Source organism: Conger conger, chromosome 3, assembly GCF_963514075.1.
Source record: "Conger conger chromosome 3, fConCon1.1, whole genome shotgun sequence".
Classification (NCBI taxonomy): domain Eukaryota; kingdom Metazoa; phylum Chordata; class Actinopteri; order Anguilliformes; family Congridae; genus Conger; species Conger conger.
The window spans coordinates 28,131,594-28,157,998 of record NC_083762.1 but is presented as its reverse complement, the minus strand read 5'-3'; the positions used below and the strand labels follow the sequence as shown (position 1 = coordinate 28,157,998).

At 45.2% G+C, this 26,405-nt stretch overlaps 1 protein-coding gene across 1 annotated transcript in view; it reads right to left on the bottom strand.

Moving 5' to 3' along the window:
* The window catches only part of slit3 (slit homolog 3 (Drosophila)), a 170,308-nt gene that overhangs the window by 38,810 nt on the left and 105,093 nt on the right, over positions 1–26,405 (bottom strand). The window contains exons 7-14 of the mRNA XM_061235572.1: positions 13,631–13,702; positions 11,100–11,263; positions 9,410–9,554; positions 6,391–6,462; positions 5,644–5,715; positions 4,748–4,819; positions 2,227–2,370; positions 1,668–1,831 (exon numbers count right to left, since the gene is read on the bottom strand). Coding sequence (XP_061091556.1) covers positions 1,668–1,831; positions 2,227–2,370; positions 4,748–4,819; positions 5,644–5,715; positions 6,391–6,462; positions 9,410–9,554; positions 11,100–11,263; positions 13,631–13,702 — 905 coding nt within the window. The remainder of the gene's footprint in view (positions 1–1,667; positions 1,832–2,226; positions 2,371–4,747; positions 4,820–5,643; positions 5,716–6,390; positions 6,463–9,409; positions 9,555–11,099; positions 11,264–13,630; positions 13,703–26,405) is intronic.

Below are 26,405 nucleotides of genomic sequence, written 5' to 3'. Positions count from 1 at the left end.
CCTCAAACTGTAACCACCGTCAGACTGTAACCACCCTCAGACTGACTGCAACCTCCCTCAGACTGCAACCACCCTCAGACTGACTGCAACTACCCACAGACTGATTGTGACCACACTCAGACTGACTGTGACCACCATCAAACTGACTATAACCACCCTCAAACTGTAACTACCCTCAAACTGACTGTAACCACCCTCAAACTGACTATAACCACCCTCAAACTGTAACCACCCTCAAACTGACTGTAACCACCCTCAAACTGACTGTAACCACCCACAGACTGATTGCAATCTCCCTCAGACTGTAACCACCCTCAGACTGACTGCAACCTCCCTCAGACTGACTGTGACCACCATCAGACTGACTGTGACCACCATCAGACTGACTGTAACCACCCTCAAACTGTAACCACCGTCAAACTGACTGTAACCACCCTCAAACTGACTGTGTACCACCCTCAAACTGACTGTAACCATCCTCAGACTGACTGTATCCTCAGACTGATTATAACCACCCACAAACTGACTAGAACCACCCTCAAACTGTAAACACCCTCAAACTGACTGTAACCACCCTCAAACTGACTGTAACCACCCTCAGACTGACTGTAACCATCCTCAGACTGACTGTAACCATCCTCAGACAGACTGTAACCACCTTCAAAGTCAGTTCCAAGTATAGTAACTGCTCATCTTTCTTTAGTCCGCTATAAGATATTACATGAAAGAAATTTAAAACCAAAAAGACAGCAAAACAGGGCAAAAGGCAGGCTCTGTCAGGAACATTTCTGGGAAACGCTATAGAGCAGCGATAATGTAGTACCATGAGAGAGGAGAGTTACAGTGACGTGAAGCCATTTTGATGTCATTAAGCAGTAGATCAGATTCTCCATGGGCCCCAAGCTGTCAGAACAGTTAAGAACTGACCTTGTAGAGACAAGTGATATCTGCACTGTGCTGGTGTGCCACTGCCTCAAAGCACTCATGTGGAGTTTCTGTGAGAGTATCAGGGCATATTCTATTCATTCCCCTCCTACGTGTGTGTGTGTGTGTGTATGTGTCTGTGTCTGTGTGTTTGTGCATGCGTGCACATGTGTGTGTGTGTATGTGTGTGTATGTATGTTTGTGTGTGTGTTGGCGCATGTGTGTGTGTCTGTGTACATGTATGTGTGTATACGTGTGTGCGCATGTATGTGTGTATGTGCGTGTGTTTGTATGGGCACATGTGTGTGTGTGCAAGTGTGTGTATGTATGTGTGTGTGCGTGTGTGTGTGTGTGTGTGTGTGGACGAGCGCATGTATGTATGTGTGCATGTATGTGTGTATATGCATGTGTGCATGTATGTATGCGTGTGTGTGTTTGTGTGCGCATATATGTGCGTGTGTTTGTATGTGCATTTGTGTGTTTGCATGTGTGTATATGCAAGTGTGCGTGTGTGTTTGTATGTGTGTATATGCATGTGTGCGTGCATGTTTGTATGTGTGTATATTCATGTGTGCATGTGTGTGTTTGTATGCGTGTGCATGTGTTTGCGTATGCATGTGTGTGTATTTGGATGTGTGTATATGAATGTGTGCGTGTGTGTTTGTAAGTGTGTATATGCATGTGTGTGTATGTGTTTGTATGTTTGTGTCAGGGTGACATTTTGTGGCAGCAGGAGACTTTACCTGTGCAGCGGAACTTCTTCCCCTTGACCTGGCTGATGCGCTTGTTGGCCAGCCGGCGGGGGTGGCTGCAGCGGGCTCCGCTGGTCTCGATGGGGTTGTCGAACAGGTAGTCGGCCAGCCACTTCAGATGGCAGTCACACATGAAGGGGTTTTGGGCCAGGTGTCTGTCCAAGTCAAACAAACAAGAAAATCACGCTCACACCTTACACCTGGCCTTGCTCTCAGATAGACGTTGAAGTGGAAGTGTAGCGTTGAAAAGAGAAGAAATAGCAGCTGCTACCTGGCAACATTAACCACAGAAGACGTTGCCCTTGTAGCTTAGCATGTGTTAGCAGCTTAGTTTCAGGACACTGTCACTTTCTCTTAAGCTCTCAGTACTCAAAACCCAGACAGAAAACACAGCACCATTCAGACTCTGTCCCTTGTGATGGTGCTTCAGTCAGACTTGTGTTACGTGGTGTGTGTGTGCCTGTGTGTGTGTGCCTGTGTGTGTGTGTGATTAGGCCCATGCTCTTTCTTTGAGCAGGCACCTCTCGGGGTGCAGTGTGGTTGTACTCACAGGGTTTTGATGGCACGCAGGGGGGCGAACAGGCCCTTGCTGATGGTCTGCAGCTTGTTGTCGTACAGAGAGAGCAGGTTGAGGTTCTGCAGGTCCTGGAAGGTGTTCACTCTCAGGCAGTTGATTTTGTTGGCGTTCAGCAGCCTGGGAGGTGAGGGAGAGAGCAGAGGAACAGGCTCACTCTGCAGCACATAAACGCAGCTCTCGACACCAGTGTGCTCTCTACCGAGGATACACGAATTCACACAGCACAGTGTAACACAAAACATAAACACAGCCCAGACAGCCTAGTGTAACATACCGCATAAACACAGCTCTCAAAACACAGTCGGGACACAGCACACGGACAAAGCTCACATAATACAGTGTGGCTGAAACACAGACATACTGTAGCAAAGGCTACACAGTGACAGTGACTACAGGCACGGTGTGCACAGTGTAAAAGAAACCACTAAATACAGTCAACACAACACAGTGCAGTCAAAAGTACACAAACAGCACACAATGCATCGGTTTGTAAGATGGCTTATTACCCAGCTATACAATACAATGCACCGAGCAAACACTGATTGATCTCACAATGTTACTGGAATGTTTTGTCAATGTTATAACACTGCCCCTACATTGCAGAAAAACTGTGAGAACGGTTTGCGTTAGCTGAGTTGTCGCTCTGAATAATAGGACAGGTTAAATGGCAGTAATGTAATGTCCGCAACACATTACAGAAATCATAAAAAAAAATGGTGTACAAAACACAGTGACAGAAAACACAGAAACAGCTCACACAATATAGTCCAATACAGCACAGTTAACACGATCACATTCTGAAAAACACACAGATTAAGTACGCAGCTGACACAGACAACTTACACAACACAGTTTGATACAAAGCAGAGACACAGGACAGAGTGACAAAAACTACAGGGTTATGGTCAGAAAACTGCATTTTACAGTCTTTTCCCTCCATTTTCTCCTCTTGCTGGGATTTAATGACACTCAGTGTCAGAGTCGGGCGGGGCGGGGTGAAAGCGCTATTTCTGTCGACTTCTTGCTCTTTCCCCCCCCCCGTAATCCCCGACGCCTCTCCCCTGCAACCCGGCTAACAACCGACCGCCATTAATTAATTATTAAAAGTCATGCTAATAAGGGATTGTAGCAGGGTAAAGCCCATGCATCGTTAGGCTGCTCACAAGGAGAACTAATTAGGACCGGAGATAAAAATAAATAAATCCAGAAAAAAACAATAGAGCGCTTTCCCATTGCGGGTTTGGAAAGGCATCAGAATCGGGGGCGGAGGGTCTTTTTTCGCTCTGACGCTAAGCTCATTAGAGGGCTCTGGGGCTTACTTTAATTACAAAAAACAAGCAATTTGAATCATTATGCAGTCGACAAGACAAACAGAGGAAACTGTGACCCGTCCAGCGGCGTCGGTGATCCGCCGTTCTCGACCTTGATGACAACCTGCTGATGCGCACCTATATCACCTCCTCTAACAATCTCCTGTGATGCGTTAGTCACCATAGGAATAAAGCATCTCAATTCCTCCATCTTACAAAATCATTAAAGGACTACAGCACAAACAGCACCATTAAAAAGAGCAAATCTCCTCAAATTAGACCATTAAACACAGCCATTATGTTTGAGCAATGTTTCCATGTCTGCATCGATATAACTAGGTGTGAGAGATATGCTTTGCAATCAGGTCCAATTTAAATGCTAATGATGTTGCGCGAGCTAGCCCGGTGGAAGTGAGAAATAAAGGCGATGTTTCATTCCGCGTGCCGCGCAGAGCCCAAATGGCCCATTTCAGACCCTTAAAAGGCTTCGGCTGCAACGCGCACGTCTCCTGTTGCGCTCGGCTTCCTTTTACGAGGTTAGAATGGAGGAAACTGAACCGCTGCTCTGCCACCGAGCTTAGATTACAGGGAGCTGACACAATGACGTGTCACACTGCACAGAAATACACGCACTCATGCACAGAGGTTGGCAATACGAACATGCACACAAAAACACACACGCAGACAGAAAATGTGCAGTGAAAATATCAGCCGCACAGACATACTGTACTTCCTTGTCCTCAAACATCTCTCGGTAATCGCAAAGGAACCTGTTGCCCAGAAGCGTTCAGTGATCTTGCTACTACAAACCTACGATTCATAACATTCCAGGAATACGACACATCACGACAGAGCAATCATATTATACTTCACCAACTGAGACTTGTATTTCACTCACCTAATCAGTCAATCAATAAAGAAATCAACCATTCAATCAACCATTCAATAAATCAAACACTTAATCAATCAATCAATCAAGTAATCAATCAGTTAAGTATAATTCATGTATTTCTTACAGTGTGCATTTACAATCATTAAGTGCTTGCTTTCTTCAAAGAATCAGAAACCCACAGTGAACTGGGAATACTGTAAATGTTCTATATCTACTGTCTGAGCCCAGCCTTGACCTTTGACCTTACTGGACCTTCCCCAGCAGAAGCATCAGAAGCCGTTATGGAACTTACAGCAGCTGCAGGGACACCAGCCCGTCGAACAGCCCCTTGGGAATCTCAGCGATCTTATTGCCATACAGGACCCTGCAGGGATACAAACACAAGCAAAGTAAGCTTCATACTGTATCTGTGTGTGTGTGTGTGTGTGTATGTGTGTGTAGTGCATGTAAGGTAATACTCGCATCCAACTGCCAACTTCTTGCTTATCAAAAACATGTTTTTCCCCTGAGGCACATCTTCAATCAATCAATTCCCCAGCACGAATGGCAAAGAATTTCCCACCTACTTCAATTTCTATCAGTGTCAGTTATTGAAAGGAGACAAAGACAGATTAATCTATGTTTGTCTTTGGCGGGCAGATTAACACACACAATCCTTTGTGTCTGAGGCGTCTCTGTCACATCCCGAGGTGATTGATATGAAATCTCTCTTGTGTTCTCACTGCCAGAGATGTCAGCTAACATCAGCAGCAAACCAAAGTTATTTGTCCACTGTCTTGCTGCTGTGTTCTCCTCTAATTTACTTTCCACTGCAACACCTGCCCACGGCTCTGAAGCCAAATACTGCTCTGGCCAGCTCTGCTGTCCCTGTCCCAATTACCCTAGGTACCATCATTCTCCACTGCCACTGACTTTCACCTTGAACTGTGTATTTTCTCCTATAAACTCTTTCTCCCTCTCTCTCTCTCTCTCTCTCTCTCTCCTCTCTCTCTCTCTCTCTCTCTCTCTCTCTCTCATACAGTATTACATTGCATTATAGGCATTTGGCAGACGCTCTTATCCAGAGTGACGTACAACAAAGCGCATTCTCATCACCAGGGACAAGTGCGCTGGGGTATGCATTTCCGTGTGTGTGTGTGTGTGTGTGTGTGTGTGTGTGTGTGTGTGTGTCCACGTGGCAGAACTCACAGAGAGGTGAGGGATCTCAGGCCGCTGAAGGCGTCGGCTGCGATGTCAGAAATCTGATTCTTGCTCAGGTCTCTGGAAGAGAACAGGGGAGGAAAAGAGTTCATTCCCAAATACAGACTCAAGGATACAGTAATGACTCAACCGAGGTTTGATCTGAGGCCAGTCGCTTTAGCTATTGTCTCCATCTTCATTACGCAGTCACGGTGAAGACGCTCTGAAACCCAGCTGGCTGGTCTGTCTACAAGATCCAGAGTAAAATCTCAGCAGCAGGAGTGGCTAACTGCTGTTTATTAAAGTCATTTTCAATGCGTAGCAACTGGAGAGACATGTGCCAAATGCTTAATTGTTGGATTCAAATACTTTTCTATACTTTATTGAGCTTGTCTGGTGCATTGAAACCGATGAAATACTCTCAAAAAGTGTGCCATTCTGGTCTTCTTGGTTAGGGTCAATCGAGCACAGAAAAGGACTTGGACCCAAGTTAATTACGTATTTAACTTAGCCCTTGTAGGTGATAGCAATAGTGTGTGAGATAGATAGAGAAAGATGTGGTCTTTACTGTCTGTACCATATTTTTATGTTTTGCAGTGCAAACAAAACATTATTTTTGGTTGGACTCATGACCTCAAAAGCAAACCCTCATTGTTTGTTTCCATAAAGCTTTGCTCATATACAAAAATGCCATGAAGGAAGAACTGAATTTTAATTTGAAAGAGAGCTTTTGATTGGGCGATGTGACCCACTCACATTCTCTTCAGCTTCTTGTATGGAGAGAAGGCCCCAGCAGGGATGCTCTTGATCAGGTTCTGCTCCAGTCGACTGCAGGGAGAGGGAGAGAGAAGGAGGTCGGTTTATTCACAATGGCCACCTCCCCCTGCCGTCCGTCACACTGACTGTACCAATGAACGTGTAGCGTTTACCACTGACACACCCACCCAGCCCTGTTCTATTTCCGTGTGTCCTTGTAGCTGTATGTCGGTAACCTCCTAATCTACAACCCCCTTACTTATGACATGGGACTTCCTGGTCACACTTTACAATAAAGCTACGTGAATTGGAATTAACTAATGTACTTGTTAACGTGAATGAATTGATGGAAAAAGACATCTATTAAGCATGCTATTAAGCTATTAACATTGCTTTTAACATTTCCAGTCAATGTATTTGTTAACTACAATTACTAATGAATTAGTTACATGAATGCTAATACATTAAGCAACTATGGAAAAAACATATAATTAGTTAACCATTAATAAATAAATGAGCAGTTTCTTTACATAAGCAGAGCAGAACAGCTTAGCTTTTCAATAGTTACTTAGTTAACAACTACATTAGTTCATACCAATTCAGGGAAGCTTATTGTGAAGTGATACCGATTTGCTTTCCCCAGCACACAGGGCAGGGTTTGGGGAGAGCTGTGACAGATTAGCCTCTCTGGGGCTATTCCTGGTTAGGTCAGAGCCACGGGAAATGGACTCCCATCAATCTCTCACCCTGAGGATGGGGTAGAAGTGTGTGTGTGTGTGTGTGTGTGTGTGCATCTGTGTGAGAGACTGCTGTGTGAGTGCATCTCTCTATATGTGCATGTTAGTGTACAGTAACTTTGTGTGTGCTTGTTCATACAGTATTTGCGTAAATCAAAATGCATGTGCGTATGTATATCCATGTTTTTGAACGTATTACGGGTGTTCACTCTTCACCTTAGCTCCCCAGTGGTGGAATGACCTCTCCATCCCCAAAAGAACTGCTTCTTCCCTGCTCAATTACCACCGCTGTCTGAAGACATATATCTTCACACTGTATCTTAGCTGCTCTGCAGGAGTCCCCTAACCTATTCTCACTTGTTTTTCACCTGTCAGTCTTCACCCCCCGGAATTTTATACCTTAATTAGGACTTTTGACTTTGAATTTGTCTCGGTAGCATAGGTTGCTGTGTGAATGCACATCTCTATGTACGGGCATGATAGTGTGCAGTAAGTTTGTGTTCGCTTGCACGTAAATAGCTATATTTGCGTAAAACAAAATGTAGTGTGCGTGTTAGAATGTCCATGTTTTTTGCGCATATTGCAGGGCTGTGTGCAATATCTCTGAATGGTCAGGGCCCTGCAGTATAGTGGGAGGGGCTCTAGGGGAGATTGGCAGCATGACGGATGGTGCGAGGGAGTGGTCCAGCGATGCAAGGCCACATGCTGCTGCAGATGGGTGGGGTGGGGGGGTCATCCATCTCTGTGAATGATGGCACCCCCTCCCCATCCCTTTCTGCAGCGCTGTCCCCTCACACTGGAGCTATCCATCCTCCGGCCCGCGGGACGGACGGGGCCCCAGGAGGGCCACGGGGCCGGCGAGGCCCGAGCGAGCGCTGAGCGAGTCGCCAGGTGCGGCGGGGAGAAAGACGGAGGACGTGAGAGAGGAGCTATGGCATCCATTCAGCCATTCAAACCCTGCCATTTAAGAAGGGTTTTGGCCAGTCTCTTCATAGGAAACCATACTGGTCTGGCAAGCAAAAGAAATTAAGAAAACGAAATATTTAAATAATAAATGTCCCCAGCGAAGTCTGGACAGTCTGTCATTAATTTAACTCAATTTGCTTTTGGATGTAGTCAAGGAGGCGTAGGAGTAATACATCTAGCATAACGTATCACTTTTCCCTCGTGCAAAGGTCATAGACTATTGAAATTATGACAACAAGGAAAAACGGAGCACGTCTGAACAATTACAAGCCTGTCCTACAGCACAAACAGGAATCCCTGCGATCAATATGTATATCAAATGCCCTGGCTGAGGAGGTATGGAAATGCTCCAATAGAGAGAAAAAAACACAGGAAATCCGATCACGGAATGGCACAAAGCAATAAATGCAAAAACCCATGACCTCAGACAAGCCATTTGGATTTGGAAAATGCCCGCCGCGTTCCAAAAACGCATTTTCATTCATCAACTTTGCATTTACCCTGGACTATTTTTGACAGAGTGGCTAGCTAATGGGGCAGTATACCGAGCAGGCCCGTCAAATAAAACAGGTTCAACAACACAAACGATACGAAAACGAAGCCGACTCCAGGTAAGCGCTTCTGACGGAGATGATGGCCGACCCTCTCTGCGGCAGCCCCAGGCACCCCATTGGCTAATGGAAACGAGGGGCTGGGATTGATCGGATGGATTTGGCCCCCCCGCAGACAGCGCGGCATAAGAGCTTAATTGTCTTTGAGCACGGCGGTGGCGGGGGTAGCTGATTGCAAACGGCGCGAGCGCTCACACTGTGAGCAATGATGCCGCGATCTCGGCTACTAATGAGGTTTGTGACACGAGCGGAGGAGAAGCACGGCCATTACCGGGACTCGATACGCCGCCAACCGCCGCGCTGTCAGCAGCTAATTACGTACAGTACAGCCTTTGGCAGGAGCGTCGGGCGTTGAGACGACGCTGACAGACGGTAGAATATCTTTGGCGCGGGCCGAGGGTATTGGCTGCGGACCTGGGTCAAATACGTCATTGTTTTGGATTCGAATACCTTTCAACGCTTTACTGAGCTTGTCTGGTATGTTGGAACCTATGAGATACTCCCAAAAAGTGAAAACCCCGCCTTCTTGTTGACTCAATCTAGCACAGAGAAGTATTTGAGTTAAAAGAATATATGGATTTTACCCAGGTCTGGCAACTGTGTGCAGGACAGTCCCTTCCCCTTTCGGTACCAGCCGTCTGATTGGCTGAAGAGATGTGCGCGAGTGTATGCGTGAGTGTGTGCGGTTAGCGTGCGGTTGCTCACATTTCCACGATGCCCTCCGGCAGGTTGGCGGGAATCTCGGTGAGGCCCTTCCTCCTGCAGTCGATGATGTTGTTGTTGCAGGTGCAGGTCGCCGGACACACCGAGGCCTGGGGCACGCAGGTACGAGGCTCTGTCTGAGCAGGACCTGCGAGAGAGAGGGCAGGGGGTAGAGAGGGACGGGAAGAGGGAGAGGAGGAGAGGAAGACAGAACAGAGTGGGTTGAGATTGAGTTGAGAAACAAGAAGGAAAAGGAGAAAAGGAAAAGGAAAGGAGAGTCATCAAGAGGGGACGCGAGAGGATAAGAGAAAGAGGAGAGAGAGGAGGAAAGGGAGAGAGATACAGGTGGAGATCAAGTCGGAAGGAAAGAGCGAGATAAGAAAGTAAGAGAGAGAGGGAGTGCAAGAGGGATAGGGAAAGGAGAGAGAAACTGCATAAGGAACAATATACTATCTTCTCCAAACAAGCAGAAATATAAATCGAAATTCTGGCTTGGTAAAAACACTGCTCAGGCAGCTTGACAGATGTTTTGGAAGGAGAGCCAGAATATGGACATAACAGAATTCATAAGACGGACGCATCAGGCGGTTAAAATAAATACACACGAGAGACACAAAATCATTCCCACACACAGATAACACAAGCCTCTCTCAAGGTCACTTCGTGCCATTTCTGGAACCTTCCGAGGCCAGAGGAACCGCCAGTCAATAAAGAACATCGATACGGTGTTGCGTGGTGATGTCCTCTGTTACGTTTATTTCATTTAAGCTTGCACCCCTCCAAGTCCTTCTCCTTATCTGTATGTCAAATAATCTATAGGAGACTGCAGTGGAAGATCCAAGCTTTCACTGGGAAAGAATGCGGATGTGCCATCCGCCATTAGCACACTGACGACTGATGAGCCAAGTACATAGCTAAGATGGCACGGGTCCAATGACATTTTCATTTTCAAATGATAACTGTTCTTGTGTTTCTTTCTTCTAATCTGCAGTACAATGCAATAATCAGCACCAAGGTGCCTCTGTGGTATGGTTCTGTGTTTCCAGTGCCAAAAAACAGCGGCCATTTTAAAAGGGGACGACTGAGGCACAGTAGCAGGTGATACAATGGTGAGGGGGGGGGGGGGGGGGTTATTAAACAAAGGGTGAACATGAATGTATTCACTACATTGCATCTGGGAGTAAATTAAAAACAAAGTAGTGAAACTAAGCTCTGGATTTAAAATGCTGCACTACCAAAACAATTATCCTTCAATTAAAAGAAATTAATATTAACAGTAAAATTCTCACAAGAACAAACACAATTACAGTAATTAGGCATACTTGGATGTACACTGAGTAAACAAAACTGTGGTGCCAACCATGTACAAATGCCGTAATTAAATGCTTTTTTTTTATACCAAAGTGTTGAAACAAAATCTTAAAAAAAAAACAATTTTACACGTGTGTTTTGAGCGTGCTACATCCTCTATGTCCCTTCTCCTCCCATGAGAGACTTAAGGCTGGACTTACATTGGACATGTATTCATCCTGAGGAGCTACAAGTCCACTATAGAGGATTATAGCTGTTACACAGGCTGCATAGTGCATGTGTAGGACACTACATGTAGGCTACGAGACTGCATATAGCTTCCGCTACACCACTGCTTCTGGTGTAGCTCCAGCCGAAGGCCCAGGGTGTGAGGTGGCCGTACCTGTGCAGATGAAGTCCTTCTTCTGGACGTCAGGAACGTTCAGGCCCCTCATGTTGGCGGGGGCCATGCACTGAGTGAAGGGGGCCAGGCCCCGCCTCTGCCGCAGCCAGTCAGAGAGCCAGGACAGGTGGCAGTCGCAGTGCAGGTTGTTGGAGTGCAGACGCCTGCGAGAGGGGACGCAGAGTTTACGCCTCGCCACACTGTCGGCTGCGCAGACGCGGCTCACAGCTGGACGAGCGGGACCCAGCTGCGCAGTCAAAGAGTCAAAGAGTCAAATAGGTCATTGTTTTGGATTCAAATAATTTTCTGTGCTCGATTCTTGCCAGGTGCAATTGAGCCAACCAAGGGGACCAGAACTTTGAGTATTTCAGAGGCCCCAATGCACTAGACAAGCTCAGTAAAGTGTAGAAAAGTGTTTTAATCCAAAACAATAACGTATTTGACCCAGGTCTGACAGATGCATGTCATTGAGGGGTTACTTGTATTGATGCAGACTACAGCTAAGAACCGGTAGGGAAATGGCTCGCAAACCACCTCGAAAGCAAGCCCAGACAATGAGCTAATAATATTAGTTCCTTCCAAAAGCTGCCATGACATCACTGCATATTGTTCAGTGGACATTTAAACGTACATGAACACTGCGTTTTTTCTATTAACAGGTGGCCGTAAATAAAGAAAAAGTGGCAGAAAAACCAACTGGACTCCAAGCCAAGACTGGCTTTTCCAGCCAACGCCCTCACTTTCTCAAGGTCCTCAGAAGCATGGCAGCTTTCCCAGTGTGTGTGTGTGAGGATAAATCACTGTCCCTCTCAGGACTGCTTAACCGACAAGGGGCGAGTTAAGAAAAAGACCGGGGAGGGAAAAAAATCACATCAGCAGATGAAAAAGGCACTGTACCCTTTTCAAAGTCTGTAAATTAAATTTCTGGCAAATCCTGTTAGGGACAGAAATCGCTCACCGAAGATAACAGCGGGACTGTGGCTCTAATGGAGCCTTCCCCATTATAAATCCAGTTTATAGCTTCCCGTTGTTCCGGATTAATTACAGCCGAGTGGGATTAGAGGGAAGGAGAGTGGAAGGAGAGCGAACACAGCCGCCCACGCCGAGGGCTCGGGGCACAGGCTGTGTCCTGTATCCTCAAAACCTTCACCCCCCCCGCCGCACCTGGAGCGGAGTATCAGTACCCCCGCCGCCCCCCTCCGACTGACACGCGGCCACGGACGACCGCTCCGAACGCGGCAGGAGTCATCCCTGCACTTTTTATTCACCTGCCTTTTTCAATGGGAGGCAACGCGGGGTGATATCATCCCATCTAATTGAATGGCTGCTGCAACAAGACAGTGAGCAGGGGAGGTTGGATCCAGGGGTGGGGGGATGGCAAGGGAAGGTAAACAGAGCTATTTCATCAGGCCCCCCCCACCAAAAAAAACCTCCTCCACCCCTCCCCCCCGCTAAATGGATTACAGACATCTCTAAACATTTGATTTAATAAGTTGTTTTTACGAGCAGCAAATTCAATACAGAGATCTCATGGATATTAGAGCCAGACAATTCAATACAGAAGAGACGGGGAGCCAGGGGGAGCCTCGAGCCTCGTCTCGGATAATTCGATCCCGCCCGGGGAGCGGACGGGCCGGCCAAATTCAATCCCGCCACAGGGGGCGGAGCCAGGCCGCACAGGGGGAGGGGGGGGGGGAGTCCATGCTCGAGTGCAGGATGGGAAATCGACGAGGCTACAGACGCGGGGCTGGGTCTCAGTCAGGCGGGGATGCGGACCCAACCGAACCTCACCCCCCGCACCCTAAACGCGAGAGGGAAACCTGGGGAAACCTGGCCACCTACGCCAACACCCGCCACAGCGAAGCTGGCTGTCTCTACACTGGGTGTGGCTCTCTGTCCAAAGGCCAGGGAGGAATGACAGACTACGGCTAACACCCCCCTTACTTTACATTTCCTGCCAAAAAACGGCACACCGCTTATTATTAATAACCAAACCACCATAGTTCCACTGCTAATACTGGGGGTGTGCCGCAGTTGGGAAACATTCAGGCGAAGCCGGGCTGGGTGTGTAATTACTCTCATTGATTGTGGTTTTATTCCTTACAGTGCAAATGCATGGCAACGACAGAGCCGCGCACTCCGAATATCTTGTGGGTTTTTTAGCCAGGGATGACGTTGAACACCCGTACTACCCAATCCCCTCTCAGGACCCCAGCGGACTGGCACTCCACGGCTAGAGTTACCGCTATCGACTGGGGCGGGTTACGGAGGTGGAGGGGGGGGTCTACGGCATATTCGCATGTGAACATGTGTGTATTGGCCCAGCGCAGAGTGGTTATGAGCAGTTTGTGAAAATGGACCCTGCCGCAATATACATCCCGGCTCAAAAGCGGTGAGCAGGGAGGGTGGTGGTGGGGGGGTGTCTGGCGTCGAATTCCTGCCGTCCTGAGGCCTGCCGAGGAGCCGACCGTGAGACGCACTAACGTGCTAACGTGCTAGCTTCAGAGAGCGACTGTGTGGGTGGTACTTACAGCGTCCGCAGCTTGGGCATGTGGTTGAAGCTGGAGAGAGGGATGAGGCTGATGTTGTTGTTGTTGAGCGTGCTGAAAGACAAAAAACGGACAGAAGGAATGGCGCACGTTATAAACGAGAAACAACAATGGCACTGGACTCAAAGTGGGAGGGTCAGTTGGTTATAATGAGCAGCCTGGGTAGCTTAGGATTCTGTGATAATCAGGCGAATCTGGTTTCTGATTATCACAGAGGTTCCACACAGAAGGGGCAGTTCCGTGACGTCCGTGTACAGAAGCAGGTGAATAACCCCCCTCCCGAAAGCCTTCGCCCATCACTACCCTCCTTGCAAATTTGTATTTCTACATTTTTTTACATTTAAATAATATGTTTTATTTATCCTTTATTTAACTAGGGGAGGTCCATTGAGAACAGAAAAGAGTTTCTCTTTTTGAAGGACACCCTGGGAGAAATGAGAGAACAGCTGTAAGTGGGAAGGTGAGAGAGACAGGACAGGGGTAAAGACCCTGGAGCAGTTTTTGGGTTAAGAGCCTTGCTGAAAAGCAGAGTCCTTCCTTTTTCGTTTGGGTATCCAACTTCAATTCTCCATCTCTATGCATACAGCATCCCTATGTCCTCACCAGGGACTCAAACCAGCAAGCAACCTATGACTACACTCCCAAAAAACTAAAAATAAGCCATTCTTAACAAGTATCTTCATCTTATATTCAGGCTTAAAATTTTCTTTCTATTACTTTTGCTAAATTAGACAAAGAAAATGCCAATGAGGTGAGACGTATCTGACTCATTTCAAGATTTGCCGAAGGGGTGAGAAAGTTTTTACTCAACTAATATTTTCTAAGAAAATATGATTTAAGTCGTTATTACAAGACTAAAAATGCTTATTACGACAGACATGTTTTGCAGTGCAGTCTGCCCTGCTGCGATAAGGAGGTGAGCCCATACCAGGGGAGGGGGAGAGATGGGTCCGGCAGCCTTGTCTCCGCGCGCGTCCGTTTCTTATCCCGGGTGGCGTAACGCGTTACACGAGTGGCACGAGAGCGTGTAATTGGCTCTAACGAAACGGCATCATCTGCGGCACATGCCGCGGTAATAGTGGCAGTTGTAGAACATGGCAGTCATCTCCCTTGCCCCGGCAGCTCAGATTAGCGCTATCAATCTTGCAATCTAGCCCCCGCCAAAGACCAACCAAACCACCCTCCCACCCACGCTCCTCCCAGAGAGGCCGTATGCATGTCAGACCTTGGTCAGATATGTAATTGCATTGGATTCAAATACTTTTTTCTGTGCTCAATTGATAATGAATTTTTATTTAGCTGTTATTCCAGGTCCAAGTCATGTACTGCCCCAATTATTTTATGGTGCGACTGAGCCAACCAAGAGGACTAGAAGGCAGGGAGTGTGCCATGTGAACCAATACACCAGACAAGCTCAGTAAAGCATAGAAAAGTATTTGAATCCACAAATATTACGTACAGTATTTGACCCAGGTCTGGTACACTGGTTATTTCTCATGTTTGGGAGTTGCTGTTGAAGGAAAAGCTGAATGCCGTTGGGCTGCAGTAGTGCGGATCTCAGTCTTTCTTCAGGGTGTGTCGGTTTAAGGATCCTCAGACTGGTTCATGCATCTTTAATGAAGGGGGTGGATGCCTGGGCCTCTGCAAAGGGTGGGGTGGGGGGTCCTGCCATTCCTTCAGCCCAGTCATATCAGGCACTTCACAATTGTACACTGTGCACCAGCTTTCAAACGCAAATATTTAATCAGCCAATCATGTGGCAGCAACTGAATGCATACAAGCAGGCAGATATGGTCAAAATGTTCAGATGTTTTATAGGCCAAATGTCAGAATGGAGAAGAAATTACATTACAACATGACATTACAAAAGTGGTATGCAGAAGAGCATCTCTGTCACTATAATGTATATAAAAAGGGCCATAATCAAATATGAAAATAAATGTTTTCTCTATGTTTAATTGAGTAAAACATAATCATAAACATATATGATTTTTACAAACCTTTTGCATATGGGCCCTCAACACTTCTTAAGAGGTGTGCCACTGGGACCGTCACAACCACTAGCATCCTCAAAACTGTCATTAAAAAAAGCTAACACACTTGTGGCACACAAAAACATTTCTCACAAATTACCCTGAGGGAAGATTTTATTAAGAATGGGAGGGAAAGGGGAGGGAAGAAAAACAAAAACACAAATGTACAGAAAAAGGCTGCTTTGCTTCTAGCGATAATATGCGGAGGGATCAGCCATGAAATCGCTGGCCAAAGCCGCACTCTTGCCATGGGCATTGTGGGACTGAGCTTTGATTGGTCCCCGTCATAGGGGCAATTAGGGAGGGGAGCAGCTAAAAGGCGTCAGGCGAGCGTAAACAGAGGAACGCCCTGGCAAAACATCCAACACCAAAACATCTGCAGGGTACAAAAAAATAAAAAAGTCACACACTACTGCCCACGGAAGGACGCCCACTTATCTGGAATACCCGCTTCCCCATCGGGAGCTTGAAATTTTCCAGATGGAGATAGAGAGCCGGGGGGGGGGGGTGAACTTAAGAGGCTAAAAGAATGAAAGGTCTGATTACGCACCCTCCTATGCCAGGCTGAGAAACAGGCTTTTGCTGCGCTAAAGGGCAGCTCCGTCGATAAAGAGGAAACAGACCCTCGCTGGCGTTTGTTACCAGTGCCTTTGCAGTGGTACCAACGCGGGGGCGAGAGGTCCTCAGGAGCCAAAATGGTTCCTCGGTTGAAAATAAAGAAGCAAATTCATCCGCTGAATCGCAGTGAGGCACTTCAGCGCTAAAGTGAATGTCACCTGAGGCAGAATGACGACTTGGAGCGGTGCATTCCTTCCGTGTGGAGTAAAATGGCCTTCGGTAGCCTACTACTTTTATCCAGCATAGTGAAACATGGATGTAGAAGGTCAGGAAGGACGCTGGCCTTGCAGCTGTACTCTTGCAGTGGTTGGGAACAGAAACAGGCATATTGCAGCAGAACTTGTTTCACATGTGTGAGTGTGTGCTTGTATTACACTAATTCTTGACCACTAGTGTGCTGTCCACGTGACCTCTGTGAACCGATTTACACGTTACAAGAGGAGTGGGATTTGCAATTCAAATGTTTCAGATGGGCACTTATGAAACTGGCTGTCCTTGTATTTCTATGCTGAAGCAATGCTTTCACTGAACATAATAGTACAGTGGTTCTGATATTTAGAGTAGATACTGATGTCTGGACTGTAAAAATAGTGAAGATAATAGATTTACAGATAATAAACAGTGCTGTGGGAGAAGGTGGTGGCCTCTTTACATCCACACTAAGTGTACCTATAGCTAAAGGGAGCATAATCAATAGCGTATAGTGAGTAACGCCACGCTGAGGAGGGGAACAGTGCTGCTTTATGATTTCATTTGAGACTATTGATTCCGTGGTCACATTCACTCATTCTCCATGCCCTCTGTGAGAACTTTTCAGTGGCCAGGGATAGACCCCCCCCTTCTGGTTACTGCTCTACGTAGAAAGCTTTCCCACAGCAGCAAAAGGACCCTTTTACTGAGCTTCAAGAGCTTTCCATGACTCTCCAGGCTCTAATTAACACACTTAAAGCAGGTCCTTGCATAAAAGAGAAAAAGCACTTTCTGAATTGAAAGGGGTTGGAGAGGACTGTCGCAGATGGGGACTGTCTGGTGGTCTGGTGCGTGTGTGTGTGTACACTCAGTCCGAACTTCATTAGGTATTTATTAGACTTATTTTAAAAATGTTTTAGACTTCTAAGCCTTCTGCTGTTGCAGCTGGTCCATTTTTGCTTTGACGTGTTCAGAGATGGTCTTCTGCATACCACTGCCGTAATGTATGGTTATTTGCGTTATATCACCTTCCTGTCAGCTTTGACCAGTCTGGCCCTTCTCCTCTAACAACATGTTTCTGCCCACAGAACTGCTGCTCGCTGGATGTTTTTTTGTCTATCACACCATTCTCTGCAATCTCAAGAGGCTGTTGCGTGTGAAAATCTGAAGTTTCTGAGATACTCAAACCACCCTGTCTGGCACCAACAATCATTCCCTGGTCATATTTCTTCCCCATTCTGACATTTGGTCTGAAAAACAGCTCAACATATCTGCATGCTTTTATGCATGGATTGGCTGATTAAATATTTGCATTAATAAGCTGGTGTACAGGTCTACCTAATACCTAAGTGTATGTGTTAATGTTAATGTGTGTGTTTGTGTAAATATGTGTTTGCATGTTTAAGTATGTGTGTACATTTAAGTGCAAGTCTGTTTGCATGTCTATGTATGTTTTGCACCTACTGCATCGGTATGTGTATGTGTGGGTGTACAGTATGTGCCTGCGCATATGTGTGTGCATGTATACTGTATGTATGTATGTACTGTATATGTGTATGTGCGTGTGTGTGCATGCATATGTGTGTGTAGTAGTTGGGACATTCAGTTCGGTGGCCAAACTCACAAAGCACTGAAATTGTGGGTATAGCAACTGCCCATGAGGACCACCTGAGCACCACGTTATACATTTGACCAAGGATGGAGACCAAAGACACAGGATAAGTTGGAAAAAAAATTTCAACAGCAATGTTTGTTTTACGGTCATCTGGAGGGTGAGAAGTGAAGGTTCTCACGGTTTCACTTCTGCACAATGGGCCGGGGGCTTGGGGCCGGAGACCAGGGGCCCCTGCTGATTAAAAAGTAACTTTCTTTCCCCGGGATGGCAAGAATGTTTCCTCGAGCCACAACTTTATCATCTCTCACAGCTGCGTTCTTTGCTCCTTTTGAAGTGTGTGCCTGCGTGTTTGTGTGAACTGCACGCGTGTGCTCGTGTTTGTGTGCTGAAGGGCACGGTACAGGACCGTGTACAACAGGACCGCGTGAGCATACGCGCATGTGTACAGTATGCGTGTGCCGTGTACACGTGTGCGAGGCTGTGGGTCACTTCTGTGAAAGCTTTGAACATTTAAACCAGAAATGAAAAAGGCACAAGGCTCCCAGACCCCTCGGACTGTTCTAGAACTGCAGAATGCTAAGGAAACGCATGCGGTGGCAGCGCAGTGGCAGCAGGGGTGCAGCCAATCACCACGACGACTGCTGAATGTACAGAGTGGCCTTCAGTTGGGCCTTTGAGTTCAAATAAATGAACAAAGTGGCTCCAGATGGGAGCTAATTTTATTATTACCCTAATTCCTCCACCACTCATTGCAGTGTGAAGGAATCCATCCAAAAGGAATGGAAATGTTTGTCTCTGTTTTGCTTAAGAGTTTGGGGTTCAGCGGCAGCAGAAAGCCGCAATCAGATGTTATTCCGCTAATTCAAATAAACACAGTGAGGAGAAACAGAGGAATGACACAGGCTGTGGCCCATGGGCTGGACTGTGTGGTTTGGGTCTTACATATATGGGCTTGTTGAAGTAATAATAATGCTTTCAGAATTTGGAAATCTAGCCAGTATGCTGTGTATTCAGTGCGTAAGTATTTGGACAGTGACACAATTTTGTTGTTTTGCCTCTGCACTCTGGCATTGCATATTGGATTTGAATTGAAACAATTAATAAAAGGTTATAGTGCAGAGTGCCAGATTTAATTTGAGGGTACTCACTGTCCATCGATATCGGGTGATATGTAGGGATTACAGCCATTTTATTAAATCGTCCCCCCATTTAGGAGACCAAACAAAAGTGGTCAATTTGCTGCTCAGCTGTTTCTTGGCCACCTTTGTGTGGTTGCATCATTAGTTCATTCACAAGAAAGCCACCAAAAAGTCTACAGTTCATTCTAGGTGTGGCTTTTGCATTTGAAGTCTGTTGCTGTTATCTCCCAACAGGAGGAACAGAGAACAAAGTGCCAATGTCAGTAAAGCAGGCCGTCATGAGGCTGAAAAACCAGAATACATTTATCAGAGACATGGTCAAAACATTGGCCATATAAAAATCAACTGTTTGGTACATTGTTAAGAAGCAAGAATGCACTGGTGAGCTCAGCAATAGCAAACAACCTGGTATACCACAGAAGACCACTATTGTGGATAGCCAAAGAATACTTAATATTGTGAAGAAAAAATGTGCACAGATGAACTACCATAAAGAGAAGTCCATACCTGCATAACTTCACCGCAAGATGCAAACCACTGATAAGCCACAAGAACAGAACGGCTAAGTTCAAAAAACTACAGGAAAGAGTTATGGATATATGAGATGACTATTAACCTTTACCAAAGTTATGGAAAGAGGAAAGTGTGGAAAAATAAATGAAATGCTTCAAAGCATACCACCTCATCTTTGAAACATAGTTATGGCTTGAGCATGTATGACTACCACTGAAACTTTCTCACTTGTCTTTATTGATGATGTGACTGCTGATGGCAGCAGGATGAATTCTGAAGTGTACATAATCTGATGCAAGCAAAAGCCTCAATATTGGACAATGAGTCCAAAGAATCCCACTGAACCTGCGTTTTGACTTGCTGAAGCCAGGAACTGAAGATGGCTGCAGTACAGGCCTGCCTGGCCTCACCAGCGTCTGGTGATGTCTGGGCTGCAGACTTCAGGCAGTCATGCAATGTAAAGGATTTGCAACCAAATTCTAAATCTAACAACTTTATTTTAGATTACATTCATTTATCCAATTCATTTTGGTCCTCTAGAATGGGAGGATTACGTATAAAAAGTGCTGTAATTCCTACACAGATCACCCAATATGAATTTCTTCTAATTAGAGCTGACAGTCTGCACATTAACTCACATGCATTGTTTCATTTCAAATCCAATATGCTAGATGGCTGAGCCAAAACCTCAAAATATGTCACTGACTGTGTCAAAATCCTTACTTCGTGCATATTATTTTAGTGACAGCTGCTGAGCTGAAAATTGAGGAGGCAGAAAACAACCCATTCAACTGATTAGTCGCAACTTTAAATCATTTTCCTTGATTGACAAGAGGATAAAGTCACAAAGTACTCAATACCGTCAGGTTTAGCCAGTTCTCCTCAATAAGGTAAGACGAGAAATAAAACTCTCTTTATGTGCACAAAATTGTTCACATTTAATCGATGTTATTCAAAATTGTGGATACATGTAGCTACTCTTTCTTTTCCGCACTCACACTCAGAATATCCATGGCAAAGATCTACAATAGACTACACAGACTACAATTTTTGTAATTTAAACAATCTTGAAGTGCAGACTAGATAGCCTTGGTTGCAACACGGCAGTTAACAGAGTAGTACTTTCTCATACTTATTGAATGAAGCACATTTTTGTTCACTGAATTTATTATTTAAGATAAATACTCAACACAGGTGCTGAAAAAGCGCAGTCCTTTGAGTAGAATATAGCCTGCTTGCCCCAGTTCTGCCAGCAGCGGTAGGGAGACAGGAGCGCTACATGGCTATCAGGGCATCGATGAGGCCATTACGGCTCAAATGAGGAGAGATTGAATCTAAAGCCGAGCCTGTTTTTCTCCCCCCCACCAGCCGCCCAGGACCGAATGATTAATTGTCCGCCGGGTCGGGCTGCTGCTCTCGCTCACTTGTCTCTGTTCGCGACTCACCTCCGGCCAACGCAAGCTTCGCCGCAGACCTGACAGAGATAACGCCGCAATTTCCTGTGCTTTAACGCGACGCTTTGGAGCTAATCGCCGCCCCCCCCCCCCCCCCCCCTAAACACTCTCGCTCCCGCAGACACACACCTGCCCTCCGTCTTCTTTCATCCCTTTTCTTCCTCTCTTTCTCTTGCTCTCTCGCTCACCCTGTCAGCCGGATCGCACAGGCCCTGTCACAGCTATTGGCTAAAGGCAACTTTTCAATCAGGCCATGCGGAAGTCAGATTGATTCATCCCACAGGAGGCAGCCTGGTGTTGGAAATTAAAAATGCATGGAATATCTGATTAGCAGAGCTTCCAGGGCCTGGTCAGCCTTCTCTCTCTGTCTTCTTCTTCTTCTCTCTCTCCACCTTCCCTGTCTCACTGGCTGGGAGAGAATCGGTAACCTCTCTCTCTCTCCTTCTTTCTCGCTTTCTCTCTACCTCTTCCCATGCGGGAGTTGTTTTGTTTCTTTTTTGTTTTTGACTGGTTTTCTTTTTGAAGCCCTATCATTTCTGTTCCTGGAAAATCTCCTAATAAAGGTGTTTTTAAATCTCTCCACTTTCCCTGTCTCTCTGGCTGGGAGAGAATCTGTAAGTCAGCCTCTCTCCCAGCAAGCCTACATCCTGAGCAGAAGAAAGCAACTGTGACTTGGATGGCAACTGGAGCAAGGGGAGGTCATGGCTACCACCGTAACTGCTGAGGGACAGGGGCTTTTAAATGTGCTCACAGGTATAGAAGTGAAATCATAAAGACGGCTGAAATTATTACCCCCACATCATTCCCGGAGCAGACACAGTGTGAAGAGCATTTCAACAAGGACATGAAAGCACACTCTCAGCACCCCCTCCCCAACAGCAAAGTTAATTCTACAGTAAAAAAAAAAAAACTTGCCTCAAAGCCAAATCAAAATACACAATAAGAAAATTCTATTTGTTTTTTTCCAAAAGGCTCCTACACAATATAATTTCATTTCTCCTGCACTTTAATCTTGATCATACTCCCACTTGTCTAACAATGCCAGGTCTCAAACCCTGACCGCAGAGATGAATGCTCCTCGGGAAAACTTGTGAGACACTCCCGGCCACTACAATCGCATTTCCTCACAGTTCGGTTTGTCTCTCCTACGCTCCAATTCCTACACAGTCAGACCCGGTCCCGCGGTTTGGTTCTGAGTAGGTTCGGTACCGAAAGGCTCAGAGAATTCTGCTTCTGAGAATTTGTGTTTCCGTGATGGCCGCATTTGGCACACCGCTGCTCTATGCGGGAGAGAAAGCACCACCTTTGAAGATCACGCAAAAACATTGTTAAACTCAACTCCAGAATGAGAGTCAGCCTCAAATGGAAAGAACGCCTTTGGTTAGTAGAAAATACCAGAAGAAAGAAGTCAAAGATGAAGGCTGGGAAGATATCATCAGAAACTCAACATGGGGCTGTTCTTGTTTAAACCTTCTCATAAGACGTACAGTGCGCATATTGCCAAATGGAATTGTTCGGCAAAGGGACTGTGCACTCTCAGAAATAAAGTGACAGAGGAGGTACATTTTGTTCTTCAGGGATCAAATTTCCTAAATGTACCCTGAAAGTACAGTAATGTTCTCTTTGGGTACAAATGAGAAGCAAAAAAGGTACAAATTAATGACAGATTGCTGGCTGGTGCACCTACTGCTCAGGATGCCACCCTAGCAACAAGCATTTGTACCATTCTAGGCTCTTTTCATACCTTTATTTCTGTGAGTGTGGGGTGTGGGGAGGGGCGTTTATTATAATGCGATCATTCGGTTCTTATCACCGCACGGTCGGCGAATGTCACCTTGAGGGTACAGCATGGAAATGTCTTCACGCTTCTCTCCTCATAAAAAACAGCTCACACGCATTGGTATTTGATTCAGGGCCAAAATTTCCTGCGCGAAAAAAGGCCATAAAATATGCAGAGGTCCCTGAGCTACACAGAGTGCAGCTTCAGCGGACATGGGTCTGCAGACAGCTGGGCCCCTTGCTTGGGGAACATCGGGTGAATCTTTCAGACAAAAAAACTACCAATTTTCTCATGAAAATATTTATAAGGTTAGCAAGGAGGCTCTTATTCCAGTCCTCCATGCTTCCTAAATACCTAACTGAGAACAGAGTAAACACTTACGGTACAAAAGAAAAGGAATACATGGGATTTTAATTATGGTACAAGAGCCATACGCAAGGCCTGGCGGCTGTAATGCGATTTCAGTTGCGACAAACGGCTTTAATGTTGCTTTAAGGAAAGCGGTAATGGTGTGTGTACATGGGCTCCTCCTTTGTGAAGCAAAGACGTAGTGGTCTTGAATGAATTAACAGAAAGGTCCTGGATAGTCTCCATTTTGCCTCTTTTTAAGAGCTTTGAATATTGTCTGGTTTGTGACAGCACAGCCAAACCTGCCTCGTGGCTGTTTAATAAAGAATCAAATTATGTATTATTAAAGGACTACTTTCCGTTATTTTTACCATTTTTCACTGAGTGATTTTTCATTTAGTGAGATTTTGCTTTTGCGCAATTTTCTCATTTCAATGGGTCTAGCATTTGAAATCATATACAAATGCATGAAACAATAAAATTTCATAATAAAACATTCAATATTAGCCTCTGGCAAGGTAAGAGCCACACAGTTAGCAAGCTGTTAAGCAATGCAATGCTTCAAAACCAATGACTTATTCACAGATGCTAAATTAAAAATCAATTGGATTTCAGGGAAAGCAGATATATTCCTGAATATTTACATCTTACAATTACTTCATAAACATCCAACTACAATACATTTATATAAGACAGACTGTCAAGAGATTTTTGGTTTTAAGTTATGTACATGTGCCACATGACAGATAAAAAGCAGGGTCTATGCTTCCGTCACTGGCCTTGTTCATTGACTTCAGTTGTAGGACTGGAAAAAAAGTGTAATAAATAAAAAAGCACATTTTCTTGCTCATTGAAATGTGAAGCGTGGGAAGATTACTTTGAAGTCATTAGTTCAGTCATTAGAACAGTTACGTTCAAATATAAATTACAATTCATCACTCGAAAGAAGCAGTCATTTATTGTGTAGTCTTGGCAGTCATGATACTGTATCCCGTCTCACTGAGTCAACAGCATCCACTAATTACTGAGGCAAATTTAGTGATTGCTTTCACCCATCCATCAGGTCGCATTCACTAACGACTCAAACTTTGTTTGATGTCTCGGGCAATGTGACTGTTTATGGAATTCAAATTTTGCAGAAAAAAAGAAACTATTACTTGTATTTACTGTTCTCTAAGATGAGAGTTTTGTCATCCGTGAATCGCGAGGCGTGTTGTTCACTGTTATTTGTTTATACAAAAGAATCCCATCACTTTCAATGGCGCTTTAACGACCACAGCTAGTTAGAATTTTCATTTATTTTCCCAAGTTTTCATATGCCACAGCTTTTTATTTACACCATATTTTGACAGCGCATTTTACGCACAGCTTGAGAACTCCCTGCAACTCAAATGCAAATAATAACTTTCTGTTTTCTCATTATAAGTTCATTGATGTTAAACTAACATCACACTTATAAAGTATTGTTTCAATTTGAACTATATGGCTATATTTGCTTTACTATGATGAACAGAAAGGGGAATGAGGAAAAATGTGATAATTAGTTCCAGTAATAGTGTGGCTTGTTTTGGAGTTAATTCTCAAAGTTTTATTTATTTAGCTGATTACCCACCTACTTCATTTTTATCCATGCATGTGTTGGCATATTACTTCACATAGTAGCTCAGAGCAAAGAACACAGATGACACACTCACCCTCACTCACCCACAGGGACCTTACTGAACTCACATGCACTAATAAGAGCACAGTTCAACAATAATTATCTAAATCTGTCTAAATATCTAATATGGCAAAGTACAGCAGACTGTACAGAGAGGATCTGAGGACAGTAAAATGGTGCAAACATATTCCATTAAACCAAAAAATCTGTCAACAAAATAAGAATCCAACACTTCTACATATTACACCAGCTGAAATATTCTTCCTACAAAAATCTGTAATTTCACAACTACTGTATGAAGCCATTCATTAATGATTTGCGTACATTAGCTTTTGATGGTGAATTAAGAAAAAGGTTCTTATTTTTGCTATGTATGAAAAATAGGCTACCAAGAGAAAAAACTAACTCAACCAAAAATCAACAATAAATGTTTTGTAATACATTGTTTTAAGATAAGTAGCATTTTTAAAAGGCCCCATACAAATCATCTTGCTTTCACAAGGACAGGACTGAGATAAACCTTTCTCCATCTAACAAACACACGGTTTGGCGCTCCCCTCTGTTTTGTTAAACAATACACTCAATACGAATAAAAATGTACTTCACACGCGTCTAATCTTTTTCTCTACCTGAACGACCCTTACTCCAAACACAACGTTCGATCGACGGAATCGGACTCTCTCCCACCTTTACCCGAGCGCAGCTAAGACGACGGAGCGAAATGAAAAGCCACGTCAACTAAAGAAAAAAAACAGGCAAAGTGCTTCCTGTCAGGTGGCTGAGTCCGACGCCCCTTGCGCTTACGTAGCTACAAGACCCGCGGCCCCTCGTTGATTCCGGTGATAAATTACAGCGCTTTTCCCAGCTACCTGTTACGGCAGATTAATGAAACTGACCGAGGGCTCCCTCCTCGCGGTCCTGAGCCAGACGCGCTGGTTCACAGGGCAGAAGGCTGGCGCTTAGCACACGGCCGCTAGCCTGACGGATGACCCAGGGTCTGAACATGCCTGTGTTTCTTCTAGGATCCATCCCTGCTATCCTCGCCTACCAACACGGCTCAGGAAAACGGCAAGGCACACCCGTACCTTTAACAGCAACACCTGGGGTGCCATCTCCATTCCACTAAGTCAATGCAAATGCTTACTGTCCATTCAAGATTTTACAATAATGCAGAAAAAAACTGCACACCCTCAGCACTGTACGTACGCTGCTGGACTGTGTAAACCTTGTATTTGTTTGTTAGTTCACCAAACAGACATTTTCAAACAGCACATCTATAATGCCACGATCTATGAATTTGCTGTATTACATGATTGCCATTGTTCAATGGGCTTCAACACACAATTAAGCCGCATGGAACCGAGGTAATTCAAATACAAACACACAATACTTTTAGCTATGAAATATA